Source organism: Chinchilla lanigera, unplaced genomic scaffold (assembly GCF_000276665.1).
Source record: "Chinchilla lanigera isolate Chin_1 unplaced genomic scaffold, ChiLan1.0 scaffold00177, whole genome shotgun sequence".
Lineage (NCBI taxonomy): Eukaryota > Metazoa > Chordata > Mammalia > Rodentia > Chinchillidae > Chinchilla > Chinchilla lanigera.
Genome location: NW_004955578.1, coordinates 203,238 through 227,769, shown reverse-complemented (window position 1 = coordinate 227,769; position 24,532 = coordinate 203,238). Strand labels below are relative to the sequence as shown.

Below are 24,532 nucleotides of genomic sequence, written 5' to 3'. Positions count from 1 at the left end.
CTCCTCCTCCTCCTCCTCCTCCTTCTCCTTCTTTTTGATATATTTTACTGAGTTTTTTTTGTTTGTTTTTGTTTCAGTACTGGGGATCAAGCCCAGGGCCTTAACCACTGAGCTACATTCCAAATTTTATTTTTTATTTTGAGACAGGATGTTGCTGAATTAGTTGCCTTTGCAGAACTCAAAATTGCAATCCTGCAGCTTCTGCCTATCAAAGTGTTGGGATTATGGGCATCACCATCGTGTCCCACACTGATTTTCTTGTGCTGAATCACCTTGCATTTTAGGATGTATCACACAGTCATGGTGTCTACCTTTTCAATATGCTGTTGAATTTGATAAACTAGGACTGTACTGAGGATTTTTGCATGTATATTTTTCGAGAATATTGATCTCCAATTTAGTTTGCTTATAAAATCTGTGTCTTGGTTACTTTTCTCTCACTGTTGAGACAAAATACCTGATGCCCAGAATTAAGGAAGGAAAGGTTTATTTAGTTCACAGTTTGTGGAGTTTCCAGTATCTGGAATCAGCTGCCTCCAAGGCAGGGTGGCATAGCACAGGAGCAGCAGTTCAAGGCAGCAGAAGACAGCAAAAGCAGCAAGAGCAAAAACAGGGAGGGCAAGTCTCTTTTCCTCCCTCATGTTTAAGCAGGCTACCCATCCCCCAGGGTGAGTGTAGCACTCACGCAATCTCCATGCCCTCCTCTTGCACAGGATGAGGATATTTATAAAGTAAGGACTTTGACTCCTTGCTCAGTGACTCAATTAAACTTCTAAACTTCTCAAATTGATACAATGTATGAATGATTACAGTCTGTGTCTGGTTTGGGTATGTGGGTAATGCTAAACTGGGATGAAGGAGGGGAGAGGAAAAAGAAAGAATGAAGAGGGAAAAATATGTATGTGTATACATATATATATTTTATATATATGTTTTATATATATGTTATATATATATGTACACACACACACACACAGGATACCTGGGATAATTGCAGTAGTTTTCTGTGCTCTATATTATTTATTAATCTTGGCTCTTTATTATTTCTTTCTGCTTGATTTAGCTTATTTTCCTCTTCTTTTTCATGTTCTTTCACATGTAATGTGTGCTGGATTAACTAATAGTCAACTTGTAACACCATGGTGAATTGAGTTGGCATGGTGCTGGGTGTGGGTGGCCCACCTAAGGATTGTTGCCAACAGCATGAAAGGAGGACTGGAGGGGAAGATAGTGTGCTGTTGATTCTCCTGGAGAAGAGAAATCATGCTGTTGTGCTGGTTTCCCTGATATGAATTCATCTGTTCTCATCATTAGAGGAGCTTGGGTCCTCACTGTCACTGATGATGGCTGCAGTTCTCTTCAAGAGATCTCTGGTCCTACCCTCAGCCTGCTGGTACAGATCCTTTGTCCCACTGGTGCAGCCTTTCTACCTTCCACCACTGACCTTTGGTCCTTCCCAGTGCAGATCTTTGATACAGACTTGCATGAGACATTGTCATGAGCTCTAGACCAATCTGGCTGGATTGGTGGAGGACATTGCCATAGGCTCTAGGTCTTCAGCTGGCTTCATGCAGGACATTGCTGTGGGATCCTGGCCCTCAGCTAGATATTTGGGTCTCTAGTGCATGGACAGATCTCTTGCAGTCTTCTGCATTTAACTTTTTTGGTGAACATTTAAAAATAATCCTATGTCTGTTAATGTTTCCCTCCTTTTATCTTTAAAATAAAAAAAAAGAAAAATAATCCCATAAATTATAAGTCCTGTATTGTCTATTCCCTTGCAAAATCTGACTATAATATACTGTAAACCTAAGTCATTGATTTGATGGACATCAGAACATTACATTATACAACCTAAATATATACAATAATTTGTCACTTAAAATAAATTAATTTGGTTTTTAAATAGTTATTATTGTGTCTTCCATCATTTTTAATGTTTTTTTGCTTTTAATTTCCTTCTGTCCACTCAGATGCATTTGCTGAATTCCATATTTTATATATTATGTTTTTGTTTTCATCTTTTATTGTTTTATGTAGTTTATATATTCTTCTTCCATTCATTGTTTATTAAATAAATGTTATTTAATTGTCATTGTTTAGCATTTCACAATGTACACATATATCTAAACATGGTATAGTGCACCCTAAATATGCAACTGTACTTGCCCACTATTTTAAGTGTGAGTTTTAAAATTCTCACATATTTGTGAATTTTGCAATTCCCCCTGTGGCCAATTTACTTTAGCAGTGTTTTTTGATTACTTGGTTTGTTATTCACAGAATCAAGAATCATTTACTAAATGCCAATCGAACCCTTGTAGATGAAACTTCACAAAGCCAAATGTAGATAAAAATCTCAACCTTCATGAAATAGTACATTCCAGTGGAGTGAAGAATGTAAAGTTCCATGATTTTAAAATAGATTATATCTATGAATAACATATCTGTGACTCTCAGTCTATTACAGAACTAGTGATTCTCCTAGTCTTTGATTCAGAGAATACCCAGCTATCATTTACATTGTCTATAGTTCAGGAGTTCAAGGACCATGAAGAAAGAAAGACAACCTGTACCCCAAAGCTATCCTCATAATAAATTCCTGGTCTTTAGCTCTCCTCATCCTAAATCTCTGTTCTCAGCCATTTGGAGATCATAAGGAATTCTCTGCTATAGAGACTATGAACTGTGAGGACAGTGGGAACAGCTGAGACCCTTCTCCCTGAGCTCTACCCTGTTCAGTACACACCAGCCCTGAGGCACATAATGAAAACACATACAGACACCAGCCCAGCCATGATCAGATGTGGAGAGTATAATATACATAGAAATGTGTAAAGATGAAATCAGAGGGAAAAACAAGGAAAGAGAGGCAGAGATAGGGAACAGAGAGAAGGGGCAGAGGGAGGTAAAGTAGGGGGAAAAGAGAGAAAAAGATGAAAATGAAAAGCCAAGGGAGAAGAAAAAGAGGCCTCTTATTACACTCTCTCCAGTGTCTCTCAGTATCTGGAGTCTTTTGTTCCCATTCCCTGTCTCTATCTCTACTTTCCTGTCCTTGTGTAAGTCACTCGCTGTCTACAATGTCAGCCTCTATTTCTCAATTTCTCTGGCTCTCCCTTTAGGTCTTTTTGTGCCCCCTCAGTCTCTGTTACTCTGCACTATTTTTTTTTTCTCTTTCTCTTTCACCTCATCTGTCTGGCTGACTGTAAGACTATTTTCCTTTTAAAATTCTGTAGGAGTATAGCCTGGCTTTGCTGAGGAAGGGAAGTTTCCAAGCACTCTTGCTCTCTTTCCCTTTCCAGACAGTAAAGCATGGCAAGTTTATACCAGAGACTGCAAAAGAAAAAGGGTCCCAGCGAAACCCACATCCATCTCTTGTAACAGAGATTAATATGACTACATCCACTAATGTTACAAACTCATCACCACATCATAAAAGTTATTAGTGAGAGAGCCATCATGGTGGATTAGAGTTAGCAGGGCACTCTAGTTGCTTGGAAGACCTTTCCCAGTATCCAAAAATACTCAGGAACAAGGCAATCACAAAGAAAATATGATATCTATGCAAAATAGAATACTACTCAGCTATTTAGAAAATGACAAATTTGGGACATTAATTGGAAAATGGATGCACCTGGAAAATATAATGTTGAATGAAATAAACCAGACATATAAGTTTAAACACGTGTTAGTAACTTTTCTGTCCTTGCTGAGACAAAATACCTGACACCCAAGGTTAAAGGAGGGAGAGGTTTATTTAGCTCACAGCTTGTAGTGGTTTCAATCCATAATGGGGGTGCTCTAAGGCAGCAATGTCTGGCAGAGGCACAACTGTTCATGACAGTGGAAGTTACCAAAACCAACAAGAGGGGAGGGGAGACTAAGCCTCTTTCCGTCCCTTATATTGTATTTTCAGGCTACCTACCCTAGGGTGGGTGTAGCACTCACACCCTTAATCCCAGCATGAGACCATGAATCAGTCACAAACTCTGGATTCAGCCATCTCTGAAAAGCCTGCCTGCCATGACAACATGAGACTTTGGGGGGACATCCAGACACAAACCATAACAATTACTATATGATATCTTTCATTTGAGTAAGGCAAAGTACCAGGAGCAAAATGAAGGAGAAATAGAAAGAAACAAACAGATTTCTTGTAAATGGGAAGATGTTCAGGAGGTCAAGGGCAAGGGGAGAGGAGGAGGGGAAGAGGAAGTAAGAAAAATTAAGATATGCCACGTATAGTGACCAAATAACCACAATGAATGTAAACATTACATGTCATAAACATGAACTAGAAAGAATAATAACAGGGCTCCTCTTTTCATCACATTCCCACAACAGTTGATCTGTCCCTTAAAGAGTTTCAGAGCTGAGAGTGTCCGGACAAGCGTGAACTGGGTGTGGGAGACTAGATTGTGGCTTCTCTCAGCACCCTGGAACAGCTTAATGGTACACTGTTTTTCCCCCATATTTAAGTTTGAGGATTATGTGAATTTGTGCTTCTTATAGTAGCCCCTTCTTATAGTAGGGCAAAAGTCTACTAGCTACTGTACCTTACCCAAGAGGTATGGTATCTCAGTTGTAAAACCCACTAGCTCCAGTCTCTCCTGCTCTTGACTCTAAGAAGGAACATTGGGCTTGAAGGACGGAAGTTTCCCACCATGAAGGGGATTGGAATTCAATTCCCAAAGATGTGTGCAAGGAAAAACCTCCGATAAAAATTTTAAGAACCAAGAATTCCAAGTATCGATGATTCAAAGATCTTGAGTTGAAGGTTTAGGAAACTGAGATTCCAAGATTTTGAATTTTAGACTCAGTAGTTGTAGGATCTGATAGTTTTGTTACTCCACAATTTTTAAAATTTCTTGGGTAGAGGTTGCTGAAGCCCCTTAAGGAGACCTGCACATGGATTAATGTAGTTTGACTCTGATGCAGGGTTGTTAACCAGCATGTTGGTAATGATGTGTGTAGATGGGTTCATCCTTATCCCCACTTTAGTGAGCAAGAGGAAGCCCATTCAAAGATTTTATGTTGTAAGACATAGATAAAATAAATTGAGAAACATAACAATCATAGCTTATTATGAATCCTGTAGAGTTCAGAGGACAGGACACCCCTTCTCTTTTTTCAATATATATACTTTTCCCTATAATGGGATGAGTTCCTTGTGTGTGTCTATATGGGTAAGCTTGTTGTGCAGCATTTAATTGTAGAAACACAGAAATCCCAGGCTGATGGATACAGCTGTTCAGACTGTGTACTGCTCAAGCACAACACCATAAAGGATTTTTTTTTTTTTTTTTTGGTCTTTTTGAGACAGAGTCTCCCTATGCAGTTCAGGCTGGCCTTGAGCTCACTTTGTAGCCCAGGCTTGAACTTGAAGCAATCCCCCTGCCTCAGCTTCCCAAGTGCTGGGATTACAGGTGTACACCACCACACCAAGCTATCATAAGGGATTTATACTGACTCACATGAGACTAGGCAAGAGATTTTGGCACTATCATCTGGGTTTTACAACTGGTCCTAGCTCTATTGAGATCCCAACCTTTAGAACGCCATGACAGCATCTGTGTTCATGCATATCCTGAAAAGAACACACAGTCATACACTTGTGTGCAGATCTGTCCGAGACCACACACATACTCATGGCTATGTGCTGATCCAACTTTTTCTTGGCCTTCTATGGAACTGTTTTTCTCCCTCAAACACAGCATTGAGGGGCCCAATTCCAGTTTCCCAGCCTGACTCTAGATATGCACAAGTGATATGAAAGTAGGGGGCAAGTGTGTGGTAAAACCGGATCACCTGGCTGCCAGGGATCTGGAGAGAAAGAAAAAAACCTTGACCAGGCTCCTCAGGTTGTGTGATCATATACTAAGCTCTTATTTTATTTGGTGAAGAGGCGAGTTTTTTTCTTGCAGTACTGGGGCTTGAATCAGGACTTTTCCACCAAGCTGCACCCTCAGCTCCCTTCCCCTCTTTAAAATACAAGATCTTGCTAAGTGGCGAACTTGCCCAGGTTGGGTTCAGACTTGCTTCTGCCTAAGCCTCCCAGGGTGCTGAGATAGCAGATGTGCACCACCATGCTGGCTTAAAGGATAACTTTTAAAATCTGCCCCAAGTACAGCGGGCACAGACTTGTGTTCAAGTTTTTGCTGGATATTTATGTTCTGTGAGACCACGGCGACTTAAACTTTCTAAAACTCAGCTTTGTTACCTGTAAAACATACGTGAACCCTTTTCCCCTTTATATGGGTTTGTGAGCGCTGAGATCGTGTTATGCTTTCAGCACAGAGCTGACAGAGAATACTTGCACAATAAATAATAGCTGTTATTATAATAGCACAATATAAGGTTTCCCTTTGCTCATCTCGGCTTTGAAGGATCTATCTTTAGCAAGGTGAGCCCTGTTCTTTCTTTGCTCTTGCCTGTCAGTCACTCCCCTTCGTTTCTCTCAGCCACAATCTACTCGCTAGCCACTCCCACTAGCCCTATCCCACCCCCCTCCCTTCCCTGTCTCTGCCTGCTCGCTCTGCCTGGGCTCAGCCCTGACTTAGCGGAGCAGGAAACTCATAGTGTAGTTTGGTGGGATGGTGGCAAAGCCCACGAGTTTCGGAGACACATCGATTTCCTTGGGAGCCTGTGGGGACTTGAAGCGGAAGTTCTGCATGATGGTGGTGAGGAAAAGGAAGAGCTCCATTCTAGCCAGGCCTTCTCCAAAACAGTACCGCTTTCCTGAGGAGGAGAGGAAAGAAGGGCGCCGGTGAAACCAGGACTCCCCAAAGCCTCCCCCCGTACTGAAGCCCAGCTACCCTGTCCCAGGAAGAAGGGGCTGCAGTACTGTGGCCTGAGAGGTCTTCCCAGAAGCCTTTAAACCTCTCAGCACCTCAGTTCCTTTGTACATGAGGTAGGGCGATTGACGTCAGGCTCTAGCAACAGGAAGTTTAGATGCCCCTTCCCTCAAAATATACTCATAAGTATGGCTACTGTGCTGCAGTCTCCTTTGTAACAGTCTGAAGAATTGATCGTGTATCCTTGGAAAACTCTAATTCACTCCACTCTTTCATTTTCTCCGTCTCTAAATGAGGTTTGTTCATCCCTTTCCTTTTTCCTGGGTACAGATACGTGGCATTTGTTAGAAACTGGATTTTAGGTGGTTGCCCAGACAGTAGAGTCCCAGAGGAACTTCCCAGCTAGAGTAAGACACAGGCTGCACCTTACATAGGGGACCCGGAATACACTGTTCTCAATGATCTGAGCAGCACTTAAGCAGCAAACAATGGACTCTTACCAATGGAAAACGGCACAAAAGCATCACTCTTCTTAAACTGCCCCTTCTCATCGAGGAAGTGCTCAGGGCGGAAATCTTGGGGGTTGGAGAAGAACTTGGGGTCTTTCAGCACAGAGCCCAGCATAGGGAACACCTCAGTGCCCTGGCAGGAAAGAGCAGGGCGTTGATGTCAGGGATGAATGTGTCGAAAAGTGTTAGAGGGCCCCCTTGTGAACAAAAATGGGAAGGACAGGGTTGGCATCCGAAAGAGGAGCTCTGTAGGATGTCTGAGTCCCTGAGAGAAGAGGTGAATCCTCTGACACGGGATGCAGTGATTTCTGAATGCAAAGGATAAGGGGATATAGTGGTTGAGGAATTCTTTGATTGAGGGAATTGGACATCGGCTGGGAAGCTTCTAATAGGGATAGGGTGTTAAGAATCCCAGGGAATGGATCACTGGTCCCTGTATGCTGGCACCTTGGGAAGGAGGAAGTCTCGAAACTTGGTGTCCTTGGTGACCCTGCGAGCCAAGCCCATGGGGATCATGTCTCCGAATCTTTGGATCTCATGGATCACTGCCTCTGTGTAGGGCATCTTGGCTCGGTCTTCAAACTTAGGCTGACGGTTCTTGCCAATCACTCGGTCAATTTCCTCATGGATCTTGGCTAGAGGAGAAGGGAATGTGCTTAGGTAACCAGAGGGTCTGGGTACAGATGATATATAAAACCAGATGCAATGCCAGCACCTATGTACACAAGGATGTCGATACTCAAAACAGATGTTGCCAACCACCAGGCATGGTGGTGCACACCTGTCAGCCCAGCACTGGAGAGGCTGAGGTAGGAGGACCATTGTGAGTTCGAGACCAGCCTGGGCTGCAAAGTGAGCTCAAGGCCAGGCTGAACTGCATAGTGAGACCCTGTCTCAAAAGGATAAAAGCAAAACAAAACAAATCAAAAACAGATGTTGCCAAACACATTGCTGGAGCAGGGTCCTGTTAATCTGATCACGCCAAAATCATAGGTGAGGCATAAGGAAGGGAATGGCCTGGGGTGTGGGAGGAAGCTAGCTGTGGGCTTAGCACAGAAGAAATTTCCTGATCAGTTCATACACTTCCACTATTTTATCAACTAATGAGCCTCAGCTTCTTCCTAGCTGATGAATAATGCCTTGTCTCTGCACAGGAAGGCGTGTCTGAGTGTCCGGGCACCTGGAAGAAGTGGGATCACTGCAGCAGGTTCGTGGGAGTCTGGAAGATCTGTAGTCTCCACTTCCCTGCTGCCTCAGCCTTACCCTCCACTTCTGGGTGCTTCATGAGCAGCAGGAAACCATAGCGCAGGGTCGTGCTGACAGTCTCTGTGCCCGCAAAGAAGAGGTTTAGTGTGGTCAGTACCAAGTTCTTCATGTAGAACTCTGTGTTGGGGTTCTTCTGCTCCTGCAGGGAAAGAGGACTTCAGGTGAATCCTATTCCTTCTTCCTTTGGGCCCTTTGGGGTTCTCCTTTGACCCATTTCTCTTAGATGCAGACCTAAGGTGGGACCAGGGACCCTAGATCTGCCAGACTCTCTCCAATGTCCAGGCCTTTCCCCAGGCCACTGCCTCTGTCTGAAATACTCTTCCATGTTCTTCACATGCGGGACTATCTGCCATTTAATGATCAGCTTAGTTGTCACTTTTAAATGGGAGGAATATTTGGAAAATGAGGGTTAGGGAACTGCTGTGAGAAAGATGGACAGACATGTCAGGATAGAGTGAGTCAGTTAGAATAAGGGACAGTTTTTCTCAGACAAATACAGAATTTTAAGTGGCAGCATCCTTTCCTACCCCAAACATATTGAAGCTTCTTGTGGAAGGGTCCCTTCCCTTGACGCTTTGAATTTCACACTGCATAAAACATCTCTACTCTGCATAGATGGAAGGCTGAAGGGAGATGAAGGTGGGGACCTTCCCTTGTTACACCTGTGAAACTAGACCACCTGTCCAAACAGGTGTATCTGATGGCTAGGGTAGAAAAGGACAGAGAGCATAGTGGCCAAGGGTAGCAGTCTTAGAGTCAGAGAGACCAGGTCTGAGCTAGAGCTCACTCCTTCCTTACTTCCTTGTGACCTCAAAAAAGCCATTTGTATTCTCTGGTCTACAGCTTCCTCATTTGTAAAATCAGAGTCATAGTAATAGAATCTTGTTCAAGATCTGTCGTGGTTGAAAAATACCATCAAGCACTTATAATAATGCCTGGCTCTTAGCAGTGTTGTACTAGTGGTTGCTGTTATAATTTGCATGCACAAGTTCTACCTGTCCATAAGGACCCAGGAAATGGAAAAATGATATTTACTTGTGACTGACATGGTGAAGATTATTATGATGAGGGCTCCTATGAATGGGTCCCTGCTCCCGCTCCTCCCTACCTGGCTTTGAACCTCCCCACCCTGGCTTTTGGGTGCACCTCCTGCATGCGGATAAGAAAGGAGTCGATGAAGTCCCTTGGTGAGTTGGGGTCCAGTGTGCGTTGGTTGTGCTCCACCTTCTTGGTTATGAAGTCCTCAAGCCCCTGAAGCTCTTTAAAGGCCTGTTGCTGTGGTCCTGGCAGGTGCTTCATTACTGAAGAGAACATCTCATAGAGCTGGGGGTAGAGGAGGGAGGAAGCAAAGAAAAGGCACCTGTCAGTGCCAGGATCTGGTGGAAGTGAAAACTGTGTAAGGGCAAGGAAAGCGTGGGCATCAAGGCACTTTTCCAGGTGTTTAGTATTCAGGTGGGACTAGGTGGCACCATATATGCAAATTTTCATAAGGGTTAAGTATGAGGGCTCTTGTCCAAGAGTTTAGGTGAGACAGACTGGAGTACACATTGGTTTCAGGTATTCAGGTAAGGATGCACTGGAAGATCTCTAGTTGTTGAGATTTCCCGTTGGGATTCTTATGAGAGGTCACCTATTTATGTGTGTAGGCATTCAGGAAAGCTCAGATGGAGACAGCTGCTCATATATTTATAGGATTTGGATTGGGGATTTCTAAAATGTGTTCAGAGATAAATGCAGTGCTGGTGTTCAGGTGTGATAGTGAGGAGAATAACTGTTCACCTATTCAGTATTCAAACAGGCTGCATAGAGGGCCTTTTTTTATATGAGTGAGCTGTGTTAATGACCCCGCTCTGGGTGTTTGAGGAAAACTTTGCCCTGGATATTTATATGTAGAGTCTTAGTTTTAGTACCTGTCCATGTGTTCAGGCATTTAAGCATCTATCTTGCCCTCAGGTTCTCTTTGGGGGCCTCTTGAGGTATCGGGTGTCCTTGGAGACTGGATATTGGGCACCTGTCCCGGGTTCTGGTATAACTGCTGTAGTGTCCCTCAGTGAGAGATCATTTTATGGGACCGTGTCTGGAGGGCGTGGGAGGTAGGGACACCTGTGGCTCTGTGGGGGATGCAGTTGGTAGACGGTGGCAGGGGCGAGCTAAGACTAACGGGTTACCTGTCCAGTGGCGGTGGCTGTGAACTGGAAGCTTCCCAGCATCATGCGCAACAGTGACAGGAACTCTTTGTCCTCATATTCAAAGCGGTCCCCGAAGACAATGGAGCTAATAACATTGGAGACTGTTCGGCTCAGGTAGAAGGTGGGATCAATGACTGCGCCTGCAGGGACGGGAGGGAGGGAGCAGAGGGAGAGATGGAGCTTCGGTAAGAGAGACAGCCAAGAGGGTAGGCGGGTGCTTGAGAAGTAGAGGCTGATACAACACCGCAGGGATGAGCTGAACTCCTGGCGCCTGAGCCTGATGCGGGAGCAGGAAGCCCGGGCACTCTTCCCGCACCGAGTCCCCAGACCGACAGAAGGCGCAGGTCCTGAACTTGGGGTGTTTTCCCTCTCCCTTCCGTGCACTCCGGGGGGTCTAACTCACCGCGCGTGTCCCGGAAAGCCTGGATGAGGAAGCCCGCCTCCTCCTGGATGCGCTCCTCTATGCCACGCTTACCCACGCCGAAGTCCCGCAGCGTGGTGATGGAAAAGCGCCGGAGTTGCTTGGCGCGCTCTCCGTTGCTGAACGCAACACCTGCGGAAGTGAGTGCAGGGGAAGGAAGCTGTCAGAAAAGAGGGTGGGAGAAAGATGCAGACCACCCCGAAGGGGCTCCTGGAAAGGTGTGGGCTTGCTCAGAAATACAGGCAGTGGAAGAAAGATGAATACAGACCCAGGGTGCTACACCGCTAGAGAGCGGTACACAGACTCAAGGCGAGAAACCTACAAGGAGAGATAGAGACCACACCAAAGAAGAGGAGCAGAAGAGCGACTCTGAGTGGCAACACAGATGCAGGAGAGACAGAGACTCCAATAAAAGGACGGAAGGAAAGAATGAGAGCGGAGATGACAGAAGGAGGGGAAGTGAGAGTGCAGAGCTGGAGCTGGAAATATAAACTGTGAAGGATTCCATACTGAACTGGGAAAGAAGAAAGAAAATAGGGAGAGAGAATGAGAGAGGGCCCAGAAAGAAGAGAGATTGTTTCCGGGAGAGGAAAGGGGATTTGGAGCAGACGTTGTGTGAGATTCTTACTCAGAAAACAAGAAAGAGAAGGAAAGGGAGCAACAGCTGTGGGGAAGCACAGAAGCCATGGATGACAGAAAGATCAAATAAAATTAGAGGATAAGAACACCAACAGGTACTTTAAGAGATTCTAGAAGATGGATCTACCAGGGAAGCAAGAGACCTGTATTGCATGAGTAAGGAGGGGATGAGGCTGGAAGAAATTAAGCACAAAAACTCTAAGGCCAGACACAGACACAGTAGAGGCACAGTGAACAGGCTTGTGGAAAGAAGACAGGACCCTTTGCAGCCTTCGGCAGGCAGGTGAGTCAGTGGGAAAAGCTGGGGAACTGAGACCACTAAGTCTTCCTGGATACATTCACCCACATGGTGGCCCCCTTACCATAGCCTTTGAAGAGCCAGTCAAAGGTGGCCTGCTCCCCTCGCCCACTGAATTCCTCAGCCTGGTCCACCAGAGCCTCCTTTACTGCGTCCTGTCCACACAGCACCACGACCCGGCGAGGCCCCAGGTAGATGGTGAACACAGGGCCATAGCGCTCGCTGATCTGATGGGAGTGGGTAGAAGTGGTTATAGGGGCCACTGCCTGCACTGATCAAGTACCCAGAAGTCAAGTACTGGGATATATTTCTTCCAGTCAAGAGACTGAATATCCTAATACCTGATTAGTGAAACTTCAAAACTACCTTATCCTAAGACTCTGCTTCACCTTTACCAATCCTCTGACAAATACCTAGCTAAATGAGTAGCCCCCAACACCCAGCCCATTTCACCCATCCTCCTGTCTCGTGACACCTTCATGAGGGAATTGTACATCTGCTCCGTGTTCAGCTGCAGGTAGTTGCCAATGAAGGGCAGTGGGGTGGGTCCAGGAGGCAGCTTTCCCCAGAGCTTCCTCTGTCGCCAAATGGACATCAAAATCATTACACTCAGGCAGGTTAGCAAAGCCACCACAAGCAACCCTGAGGCCAGCATGGTGGCAGTGAGGATAACAGACAAATGGTGATGGATGAGATGGTTTGCCTTTATATTCCCTAGAAGAGACCGCCTTTGGTTCTGATTATATAATTGTCATATTTCACCTTCTAGCTACACTTCCTGCCATGCACCCCACCTAATTTGGCTCACAGCCAGGAAATGAGGTGGCTGTCTGAGCACAAGAATAGGAAGCAGCCTCTATACTACAGAGGAAGTATTCCAAGGCTGTGGATTACAAAGAGGTGGGGGCAGTAGATAAATTCCATAACTGAAAACTTTAGAATATTTACATGGGAGCTTCTGAGCTTTGGATGTAGGGTCTCAGAGTGAGAAGGCCCCTTAAGTATGGATTTTAGAGTCTCAAGAGAGATGAATACTAAGCTCTTACTTTCATTGGCATAAGACTTTATGTGTAGCTATGGATTTGGGAGTCGTTTAATAAGGGGAGACATAGGTTTTATAGGTTGCAGGAGAGGAAACTCTAAAGGTATGGATTTGAGAGTCCTACTGTAAGAAGGACCCAGAACTATGGGCATGATGGAGTTCCCAAGAGAAAAAGTATATAGAAGATCAAGTCCAGCAGGATCTTGGAAGTGAGCACCTAAATCCAGGTGTTTTGACCTGCTTGACTTTAGCCATGTGCTGTCCCTTGATCCCCAGAGTCCTCATGGGAACATGAAATTGAGGCCAGGATGGACACCATAGAACTTAACACCTCTATTACTTATGTGTGTCCAGGAAGTGGGTGGAAGATCAGAGTCACATTTCAGTGAAGCTTTGCACAGAATTACAGAAAAACAACTCCCAGTCATAGTTGGCACAGGGACTGACCAGGCCTTGGGAGAGAATAATAACAAGTGGTGGAAAATCCTTATCGTCCTGAAAGTTCTACTTTAAAAGAGCCCCACTGGGCTTCCCAGATCCTTAGAAAAGCTTACTAGATTCACTGACTCATTTCTAATATTATTATTGTTAGCATGAGTATTTCCTATTCATAGATGTGTGCTCTAAGGACATAACAGAGAGGGGGGCAGGAAACATATATATGAGGTGCCCTTTAAGCAAGTGGCTTAAACTCCTGTCTCTCTTACTTTCAGTTTCCCTTTTGTGGACTTTGGTTTCCCAACTCATAAAAAGGGAATATTTTGGGAACTGAAGGTCATATTTGAAAGTGTGTTTAATCATTACAGGTGATTCTTGGTTTTGCTAGTCCTGTAGTTAGCAGGCAGAAGAAACCCTAGCAGAAGAGCCTTAAGTAAACACCACTGCGGAGCATTAAAGTGGACCCTGTGAAGGTCAGGGTAGAGAAGGAATGAATGGCCCTGTTGTCTTTCCTTCACTGAAATTTTTCTGCAGGCTTTTGGTGAGCTTGTTCATTTCCAGGGAGATTATTAAGTATATATGATCTTTTGAATTTTGTAATCATGGTACTGGTTTATAATCTACCTCGTTGAGGCTGCCACGGCAGTGAGGGAATTCTTCCCCTTTCCTTTCTTTTCCTGGCCTAGTCCACCCTGGGGGGCTAAATGAGGACCAAACTTAACAGATGGTTGATGCTGAAATTAGCATCAGCAGTGGATTACACTGGCAGATGCAGATATCAATATCAGGTAGACCCAGGGAGGGAGGGGCGTCAGGTTAGCACTGAGATTTCCTCCAGGTCTATATCCTATTGGGAATGGGGAAGAAGTTGCCCCTGAATATGATGCCAAGAGAATATTAGTACAACCACCTGTGGTGCCAAAGGATTCTGAGAGCAGCTCCAGGTGACCAGTGAAGTTGCCTTCAGGAAAGTCTAAGGCTGGCACTTTACTGGCTCTGAAGTTGGTCCCAGAAGGTCTGACATGAACATTAGGTAGGTGCTGAGATTAGTTTTATGTGGGCTTGAGATTGGCCTCGTAGACCCTGAGAAGAACCCCATTTGGGCACTGGCACTGGGCACTGGGCACTGGGCACTGGGTAGGTTTTGATGGCTGCATCTCCAGGGTTGCATCTCTAACTTTGGACAAGTGGAGGTGGGGAGGTTGGCACTCCCAGGGCTTATCTTGCTCTACCTGTTCTACGCTGCTGGACTTTGAGACCTATGAGGAGGGAACAAAGCAGAGACTCAAGTTGTTTGTTGGTGTTGGAGGAGAAAGAAGTAGAAAGGAGGATTAGCGCAGGCTTGGCAGGTATTAATTCCATAATCCTGATTACCAGCCTGCACCTGGGTTGGCCATGGGCCTGGCCCTCTCTTCCCTTTATTTGCTTGAGTAGGAGAGAGGGAAAAATTTGGAGAACTTATTTTTCAGTGAAGTTGGCACCAAAAGAGCCCTGAGTGTTTAGACAGGCTCCCATGGGCTTTGAGGGGTAGAGGTAGAATGGGAGAAGTACTTGGGGCCACAAAGGTCAAGCGTGTTTGTCTTTGGTGGTTTTACTGAAACATGGAGTGGGGGATCAATGTCTCAAATCACAAGGGTGGGACACATACTAGTGTCAGTGTCTTATGACACGCTTGAAGAATGATCTAGTGGTGAACCCAAAAAATTTCCTTCCCTTGTTGGACCTCTGTTTCATTTTCTGGATGAATCAGCTCTTATTTGGATGAATGGTTAGGAACAAGGTTAAGGCATGAATTTGGAGTCCTAACCTTATCCCTTTTTTGTGTAATCTTGAACAGATGACTGAAATTAGCCCTACTTTGAGCCCTATGAGGTCAAGGACAACATATATCTCTTAGGTTATTTTTAGAGTTATATAAGTTAATTCATGCTTAGTTCAAAGCAGAAAATGCACAGTAAATGTTAGCTACTTTATTAGATCTTATTAATTTGTAAGACAGAAGAAACAGGTGGGAGTTCCTCTAGACCAGTGATGGTGTACCTTTTAGAGATCAGTTCCCAAACTGTAAACAAAATCCACTAATTTATTGCTGAGTGCCAACAACCCTAAATACTGGGTTTTAGTTTAGAAAAAACAACTCATACATTAGCATCTTTTGTCTTAAAAGAAAAGCGAATAACACGCATGCCATAGGTTTGCCACCAGTAATATAGGCACTATCTTGGCGTTCATATTTTCTGGCTTCCCTAAGCTTCTTTTTGGGGAAAAGGTTAAGGGAGAGAGTTTTTTGGGGCACTTCCCTCTTTGTCCCTTCTTTAACCCAGCCAAGAATTAACATTTCTCCCAAAGCTGTGAATAGTAAGGGGACCTCCCAGGTGGCCTCCTGGAAGGTTGATGCACCAGTGGTATCTAAGGATGAATAAACTAGTGTTAGCTCCCTTGTCTGTGATGCTCTACTCATCTTTTTTCTTTATCCTTCCCTGAAGGACAGCCTTCCTCACAAGTTTCTTGTGTATTTCTAGATGTCTGTGTGTTGATATCATTTTGTTAAGTGGTTTCTCGCAGATGTCTCTGTTTTGTTCATCCTTATTTGTCTTTCTGTGTGTGCATGCTTAGGTTTTCTGTGCATACATGTGCTTCATTGTGTCCATGTTTATAGAGTAATTTATATATGCACCATACTTGGGGGGTGTTTGTACATAATGAATATTCAGTTTATGTCTACACATGTACAACTACATGTCTAAAGGGGCATGTATGTGTCTGTGCCAATGTGCCTGAATGCCTACCAGTCTTTGTATCTATGTCTGTAGTCTAAGTATACACATGCTTGGGGATAGGCCATTTGGAGGAGGTTTACAGTGTATATTTGTGTCCAACCTGCTGCATAATTGTGTGTCACATAACTGTGTCCCATTTGTATGTATTCCCAAGTGGATGGCTAGTTATAAGCACATGGGGTTTTTTTTGTGTGTATATTCTGGAGTTAATATGTATGCATAGAGGTCACGTTGTGTACAGCTGAACATCTGATATCTGGCTGTGGTTGTGTTTGGATTGAAAAATAACCCTGGCCCAGCTCCATTTCTTTTCTTGAAAAAAAAAAATTCTTTTATTTTTCAAAGTATTTTCTTTCCTTGGTTTTTAAGAGTCTTAGCAGGTGAAAAGCCTCCAGGCAACAGGTGTGTCCTTGAGTGTTTCCAAGTTTGATAGCTTCCCACTGCATAAATTTAAATATCCCCTCAGAACATTCTCCTTCTCACGGTATCACCTGCAACCTCCTAAGCCATTCAACACATTTAACAGAGTCTTTCAGCTAGTTTCCCTGAACAATGCTAACCCTGTGCCAGCTAACACAGAGGTGAACAGAGCACATTGGGCCTTATTTTAATGGGGGCTCATTCATAAGAGGGAGACAGACCCATCATCAGACAGTGACAGCTCAGAATGAACAGTGCTGTGGAGGAGAGGAATGGGTGGAGAGACAGGGATCAGAGGGATAAGAGAGGGTGTCTGTAGGAACCCAGAAATGGCACTGCCAAATGTATCTGGAATATATGATCTTGTCCTAAATGAGAGTCTTTTCTCTCCCTTTTTAAACTCAAGGTGAAATAACATAAAATAGCCACTTTACAGTGAACAGTTTGGTAACAAAATCTTAAGAGGTTTCTTATTTTAAATTAAGTACCAACATGGACAATAATTATATCGTTTGTTAAACTTATTACCTTTTTGTGTGAAACATGATCTTAATGAAGATTACTGCAGCAAGCCTGGGAGGTTGGTTTTATGATTACTGATCTGTGAACAAGTTAAATAAAGCTCCCACAGTTGGAAGATACTTGCTTTGGCTTCCACAGCTACTGAGGTTAGCAACTGAACATGACCTTTTATGACTACTACTTCAGACTGCTCAGATCCACCTGTTTGGCTTTATGAAGGGTCAGAAAACTGACAAACTTCTGTGGTTCTTGAATAACCTCTCTGGATATCTGAAACAAAAGATTCTGGGATGTTAGAAAATAAAAAAGTCTTTTAAAAGAAGAGAGATTTGACTTACTAGGATTTTTGCGTTCCTTGGAGCTTTAGCCAAAGACCCAGTCAAACAGTGTTGCTCCCAGGCCAGTGGCAATTAAGGCTACAGACATGGAGAACAGGAGCTGTCAGTATGAAAAGTTTGTTTTAGACTTCAGAGTGATGACCAGGATTAGGGTGTGGTTTTGGGAGAATAAGATGAAATGGTGTGAAGGAAGCCAAAGAAAAGAAGAAAGTCAAGGTTCTTACTGTCGGGTTGTCTGGACAGTTTGTGCTGATAACCACAGGAATACCTCCCCACCAGGAAAGTGGGAGGATGCAGAATAGGGGAAAGGGGAAAATCTTTGATAGATTACAGTGATAAAGGAGACAGACTTGAAGGAGAAAGGATTTTTAAGTTATGCTTTTAATAAATAAAAAAATCTACATATTATGGTGTATAACAATGTTTTGATATGGATATATATTACAAAATGAAACATTCAAGCTAATTAATATACGTATCATCTCATATTCTTATTTTTGTGGTGAGAACACTCAAAATCCCTCAGCAATTTTCAAAACTACAACATGGAGATTCCTTAAAAACTAAAAATAGAAACTCCATTCAATTTTCTAGGTGCCCTCCCCAAAGAGTTAAATACAGTGATCCATGTACACCCATGTTTATAGCAGCACAACTCGTAATAGTGAAATCTTAGAAGTGGCCTATTCCTCAACAGGTAAATAGATAAAGAAAAGGTAGTATTTATAGCCAGTGGAGCACTACTCTGTCATAAAGCAGAATAAACTTGAATCACTTGTAGGGAAATGAAGGCACCTTGACACCATAATGTTTAAGTGAAATAAATCAGACACCCAAGCTTAAATATCACTTGGTTTCTCTTATATGAAAACTCCAAAATATAAATAAAGAGCAAAATACAATACAGGAATAAAATAGGAAGTAGTGAGATAAATCTTTCCTAAATGGGAAGGGATCAAGAGATGGAGGGAGAGAGGATGGAGAGGGGGAAAGGAATGAAAAAGAATTAGGGTGTGTTGTGGGCATGTACCAGCTTCCCACAGTAAATGCAATCATTATGCACTGCGAACATGTGCTAATAAAAAATAAAAATTGGAAAACTACAATATATTGTTATTATTTATAACAATATAATTAAATTGCTGTACAATAGAATCCCTCAACATTCCTTTTGCTTAACTCACATTTGAATGCTTTGACCAATATCTTCCCGAAAGTGCCCCCCTGACCTCAGACCCTGGTAACCACCGTTCTACTCCCTGCTCCGGTGAGTTCAGCTTTTTAAGATTCTCGCTCTAAGGGAGATGATATTTGTCTTTCACACGAGAAAGAATAGTTTTGTGAGCATAAAGGTGTCATGACCTGCAAATGTACTAAGGAGTTCCAGTTTCTGGGAGTGGTTGAGTAGCTTTTATTGGAGCAAGCTTCCAAAAACAAACCTTAAATAAAACATTAGAAAACAGCACTCCACCAATTGCCTGAAGCTACTGGAGAGTGGGAGGAAAGAGCAGGTGGATACTAAGAGAGTGGAAGAAGATGATTTCCAATTTTCTTTCTTTCTTTTTTTTAAAATAGATTTTGTCCTGAAAGCAGAGCCTCAGGACATCTTGTAAGGTGACAAAAAATCATAGCAAAATTTGGCAATATTTCTGATTTGAGAACCAGAGAATAGAGTTGAGGGTAATTGATTATAGCATCTTTTGAGAATGGTAGTAAAATATCAAAAAAGAAGGAGACAGAGAGGTGATCCAAATTCTATGTACAAATCTTGCTATCAACACTGGTATCTCCATAATATGATGGATTTAACTCTTCTGAGAAGATAACCAGAAGGAGAATAGCTGGGTTGAATGGAATTTCTATTTTTAGTTTCAAAGGAAACCTTCATACTGATTATAATGGTTTTACTAGTTTACATCCTTACCAACAGTATAGGAGGATTGCCTTTTCACCACAACCTTGCCAGCAATTGTTATTATTTGATTTCTTGATATTTGCCATTGTTGCAGGAGTCAGATGAAATATCAATAATGTTCAAATTTGCCTTTCTGTAATGACCAGTAATGTTAAACAATTTTTCACTCATTCATGGGCCATTTCTATTTCTTCTTCCTAGAAGAATTTTTTACCCTTTCTTGATTGGGTCTTTTATTTTGGGAGTCTCATTTTTTTAGTTATTTACATATTCTAGATATCAGTCCTCTGAGGTGTAGCTGGCAAAAATTTTTTGCATTCTGTAGGTTGTCTTTTCATTCTGTTGTTTCCTTTGCTGTGTAGAATCTTTTTAATTGGAAATAATTCCATTGGTTGATTCTTATTTCTGCCTTTAAGGTTCTGCTCAGAAACTCCTGGCCTACACCAGTGACTTCAAGAGCTTTGCCTACTCTGTCTTCCAGCAGGTTATTTCTTTTTTGATATTTAAATCCTTGATCCATTGTAGTTAGTACATGGTGAAAGATATGGGTTTAGCTGTAATTTTCTGTGTGTGGATAGCCAGTTTTTCTAGCACCATTTGTTAAAGAAATTATCTTTCCTCCAGCATATGTTTTTGACCCATTTGTCAAAGATCAAGTGGCTGAATATATCTAGGGTCATTTCTAATCTGTATCTTTTATTCTATCTCCTTAATACACCTCTGTTTTTGTGACAATACCATGCTGTTTTTATGACTGTAGTTTTGTAATATAACTTGAAATCTGCAATTGTGATGCCTTCTGCCTTCTTTTATTCCCCAGAACTGCTCTTCCTATTCTGGGTCTCTTCTGGTTCTATATGAATTTTAGGAATTTTTTTTTTTAATTTTGTGAGAAATACTATTGGTATTTTGACTAGAATTGCATTAAATCTGCATATCAGTCATAGGAGTACAGTCATTTTGACAATATTGATTCTTCTTATCTGGGAACAGGGAATATCTTTTCTTTTTCTGATAAACATTCATATTGTTTCTTTCAGAATTATATAGCTTTCATGGTAAAGGTGTTCACCTCTTTGATTAGGTTAATTCCTAAGCATTTAAGTTTATACTACTATTAAGAATTACATTGTTTTTCTAATTTCTTTCTCAATGTGTTTATTATTGGTATAAGAAATGCTATAAATTTTGTGTGTTAATTCTGTATTCTGCTACACTGCTGAATTTGTTTATTAATTCTAGAAGTTTTTTGGTAGAATTTTTGGGTCTTCAATATAAAGGATCATATCATCTACATATAGCAATTATTTGATTTCTTTTTTCCTTTAAATATCCCTTTTATTTCTTTCTGTTGCTTGGTTGATCTGGATAATATTTTGAGTACTATATTTAACAGGAGTAGTGACAGTGGACATCTATTGGGTTAATAATATCCCTTAGTTATTTAAGACTGATCAGATCCACAATTTCCCAAATGAGTATATGGAGAAGGCTAAATAAAAAGAGGGAAATGGAATGATTTCAGGGCTCCAGGAGGATCAGAGCCCTCTCACAGAATTCGAGATTCTCTCAGGGACAAGACCAAGACCTTCTCTGGGTGGCCCATATTTATTTAGTTATCAGAAGAAGGGAAGGGAGTACTCAAGAAGGGTGGAACTACTCAAGGACTTCTCCAAGTAAGGTATGAAGTTAATCCACTCAGGAGTGAGATGTCTGAGGCTACAGCCTTTATCTAGTTGGGGTTGGATCCAGGTATCCTTGGCTGTTTTCTTGTCTTATCTTTTGAGGTTTTCCAGGTTCATTCACCTTTACAGGCCTCAGTAGGGATCAGTGACTTACAGAGGTTGTCTTACTATGAGTCTACTACCCATCTACAGACAAGCAGTCTAGGCTTTGGACAGATTCACAAGCCTAGGCTTTGGACAGATTCACAAGTCAGGTTTTGGATATTTAATGGTTAACTTAAATCCTGCTCAGGGTTGCTTCATAGCGGTCTCCATCAGACATCCTTGTCATGTCCTTAATTTTAAAGGACAATATTTCATCTTCTCCCCATTTTCTATGTTGACTTGGTTTATCATAAATGGCCTTTATCACACTGAGGTAAGGTCCTTCTATACGTATTTTCTTCAGTTTTTCTTATAGATGTATGTTGGATTCTGTCAAAGGCTTTTTCTGCATCTGTTAATATGACTATGTGACTTTTTACCTTGCCTTTTGTTTATGTGCTATATTACATTAATTGATTTGCATATGTTTACCATCGTTACATCCCTGGGATAAACCCCATTTAATCATAATGTATACTCTGACTATACATACTATACATAATGTATAATCCCTTTGATGATTTTGTGCTGTTTACCAATATCTTATTGAGGATATTTGCATCTGTGTCATTAGGGAGATTGGCCTACAGTCAGAGTTTGAGGAGTATTCCTGAAGGTATTGTAGGATTCAGTAAGGAATCTATCAGGGCCTGGGTTTTTCTTGGTGGACTTTTTAAATTGCTGTCCATTCATTGATCATTATTGGACTGTACAGAATTTTCATGTGTTCTCTGTTCAATTTGGTAATTTGTATGTATCTCAGAATCTGTCCATTTCTTTAAGATTCTCCAATTTTTGGAGTATGGTTTCTCATAGTATTTCCTACTGATTTCTGAATTTTGGCCATGCCTTTTGTGATTTCACCTTTTAAAATTTATAACTGCATTTATGTAAGTCTTTGCTCTTCTTGTTTTGGTAAGTTTGACTAAAGGTTTATCTATTTTGTTTATTTTTTCAAAGAACGAGCTCTTCAGTTCATTGTTTTTAGTATTACTTTTTAGTCTCAGTTTCACTAATGTTTCCTCTTATGATTTCCCACCTTAAATGAGGTTTGTATTTGGACTGTTGTTTTCTGAGTATCTTGAGGTTCATCATTAGGTTATTTGAGGTTGTTCTGTTTTCCTAATGTAAACATTAACTATAATAAACTTTTCTATAAGGATCGTTATCATTAGGTCCCATAGGTTCTGGTGTAAATATGAATATTGCTGCATGACTCCAGGAATAGTTTAATTACTTCTTTGATTTCTTCTGTGAACTGTTGAGTGTTCAACAGTGTCTCATTAAGTTCTAAGTGTTTATAAATTTTCTCTGGTTTCTATTGTGATTGATTTCTAGATTCAGTGCACAGTGATCTAATAGCATACAGGGGTGACTTTGATTCTTTTATATTTATTTAAGGAGTCTGTAGAGGGGGCTGGGGATTTAGCTCAGCGGCAAAAGTGCTTACCTGGCATGCGCAAGGTTGTGAGTTTGGTTCCCGGTACTGGAGAAAAACCAAAAAAAAAAAAAAAAAAAAAAAGGAGTCTGTAGAGTACGTGGACTGTTTTGTAGAAATTTCCATGTGCTCTTCAGAAGAATGTGTATTCTGTTGTAATAAGGTAGAACACTCAGCAGGTATGTATTAGGTCCTTTTGTTTGAAGGTATGGTTCAGCTTTGATAATTCTTTGCTGATTTTTTTAGTTGATTTATCTCTTTGTGAAAGTGGTCTATAGAGGTCACCCATTATTATCTGATCTTTTATGCCCAGGAGTGTTTGTTTATGAAACTAGGTTCACCAATATTCACTATATATATATCTATATATCTATATATTTCTATATCTATATCTATATATCTTCCTGCTGAACTGTTTCCTTAACTAATATGTAATCATCTCCCTTGCCTCTTCTGTTCAGTTTTAACTTGATATTTACTTTAGGAATAAGATTGCTACTCTGCTTGCTATCAGGGTCCTGGTATATGGACTATTTTTTTCCAACCCATGAATTTTAGTCTATGAATTTACTTTTGAATTAGATGGGTTTCTTGCATGCGACAGACTGTTGGATTCTACTTCTTGATCCAGTCTGACAACCTGTGTAGCTGAAGCCATTTACATTGAGAGTTATTGCTGAAAAGGTTGATTTATTCCTGTAGTTGCATTCTTTCTGTTGATAACTCCTTTATTTTTCTTCTTTTAACTATTTCTCTTGCTTAAAGTATTTGCCCCATTTGATATTTTGGCGTTGTTGCCATCATTATCTCTGTCTAGGATATTACTGAGTATTTTTTAGAGTACTCGTTTGACGTACATATATCTCTTAAGGTGTTCTTTGTCATAGAATGCCCTTATTTCTCCGTCCAATTTGAAAGAGTTTTCCAGGTTAGTGGTTGGAAGTTGTTTTCTTTTAGTGCTTGAAACACTTCACTTCAAGCTCTCCTGACTAAAATTTGTGTTGAGAAGTCTGAGGTAGCCTGTATAAGTTTACTTTTATATGGGATTTTTTGCTTTTCTCTGACAGCTTTTAAGATTCTTTTCGTTGGACATCTGGGATTTTGACTTTCATATGTCATGAAGATCTTGTTTTTTCTTCATAGTTAATTGATGTTCTATTACCTTCACTCATCTTTATTTTGATATCTTTCCTTGTACTTGGAAAATTTTGTTATGATCTCTGTAAATGGATTTTTTATTCCTTGTTTGCTGTTCTATTTTTCTCTTAAATTCAATTACCTTTAACAACATCTAGTAGCTGTTAGATAAATTTTTATTGTTTTTAAAGCTTCTTTGAATAATTTGTTGTGATTTTTAAATTTTGTTCTCAATTTCTGAAATCTTGTCTTCACACTGGCTATTCCTACAATTTGTGAATTCTATATAATTTTTTTATCCCCCATAAATTCTGTCTGGCACCATGTGGTGGAGTAGACCTTTGGTGAATCTGTAATTCATTTCATTTTGGTTAGCTATTCCAATTTTTAAATTTGTTTCTCCCATATTTATATTGATCAGTTTGTGTGCTATTTGCATCATCTTTTGTGTCATGTCCTCTTTGAACTCACTGAATTTCTTTAGGTTTTCTTTACTCATTTCATAAAGCTCTAGTACTTAATGTTTGCTTTCCTCTCCATTGGTGCCCCTTATATCT

General features: G+C 41.5%; 1 protein-coding gene across 1 annotated transcript; it reads right to left on the bottom strand.

Moving 5' to 3' along the window:
* Positions 1–6,310: 6,310 nt before the first annotated feature.
* On the bottom strand, positions 6,311–12,818 carry LOC102027588 (cytochrome P450 2A13). The gene is made up of 9 exons (XM_005414001.2): positions 12,592–12,818; positions 12,181–12,343; positions 11,162–11,311; positions 10,738–10,898; positions 9,716–9,892; positions 8,567–8,708; positions 7,751–7,938; positions 7,295–7,436; positions 6,311–6,738 (listed from the first exon to the last, which is right to left on the bottom strand). The coding sequence occupies exons 1-9, from the start codon at positions 12,769–12,771 to the stop codon at positions 6,557–6,559; spliced, it is 1,485 nt and encodes a 494-aa protein (XP_005414058.1). The 5' UTR covers positions 12,772–12,818; the 3' UTR covers positions 6,311–6,556.
* Positions 12,819–24,532: the final 11,714 nt, after the last annotated feature.

Coding starts and splice junctions, on each gene's coding strand:
- LOC102027588 (XM_005414001.2), bottom strand. CDS start 12,771: ATGCTGGCCTCAGGGTTGCTTGTGGTGGCTTTGCTAACCTGCCTGAGT. Junction 12,344..12,591: donor TGTACAATTCCCTCATGAAG/GTGTCACGAGAC, acceptor CACTCCCATCAG/ATCAGCGAGCGCTATGGCCC. Junction 7,437..7,750: donor GAGACTTCCTCCTTCCCAAG/GTGCCAGCATAC, acceptor CTTTCCTGCCAG/GGCACTGAGGTGTTCCCTAT.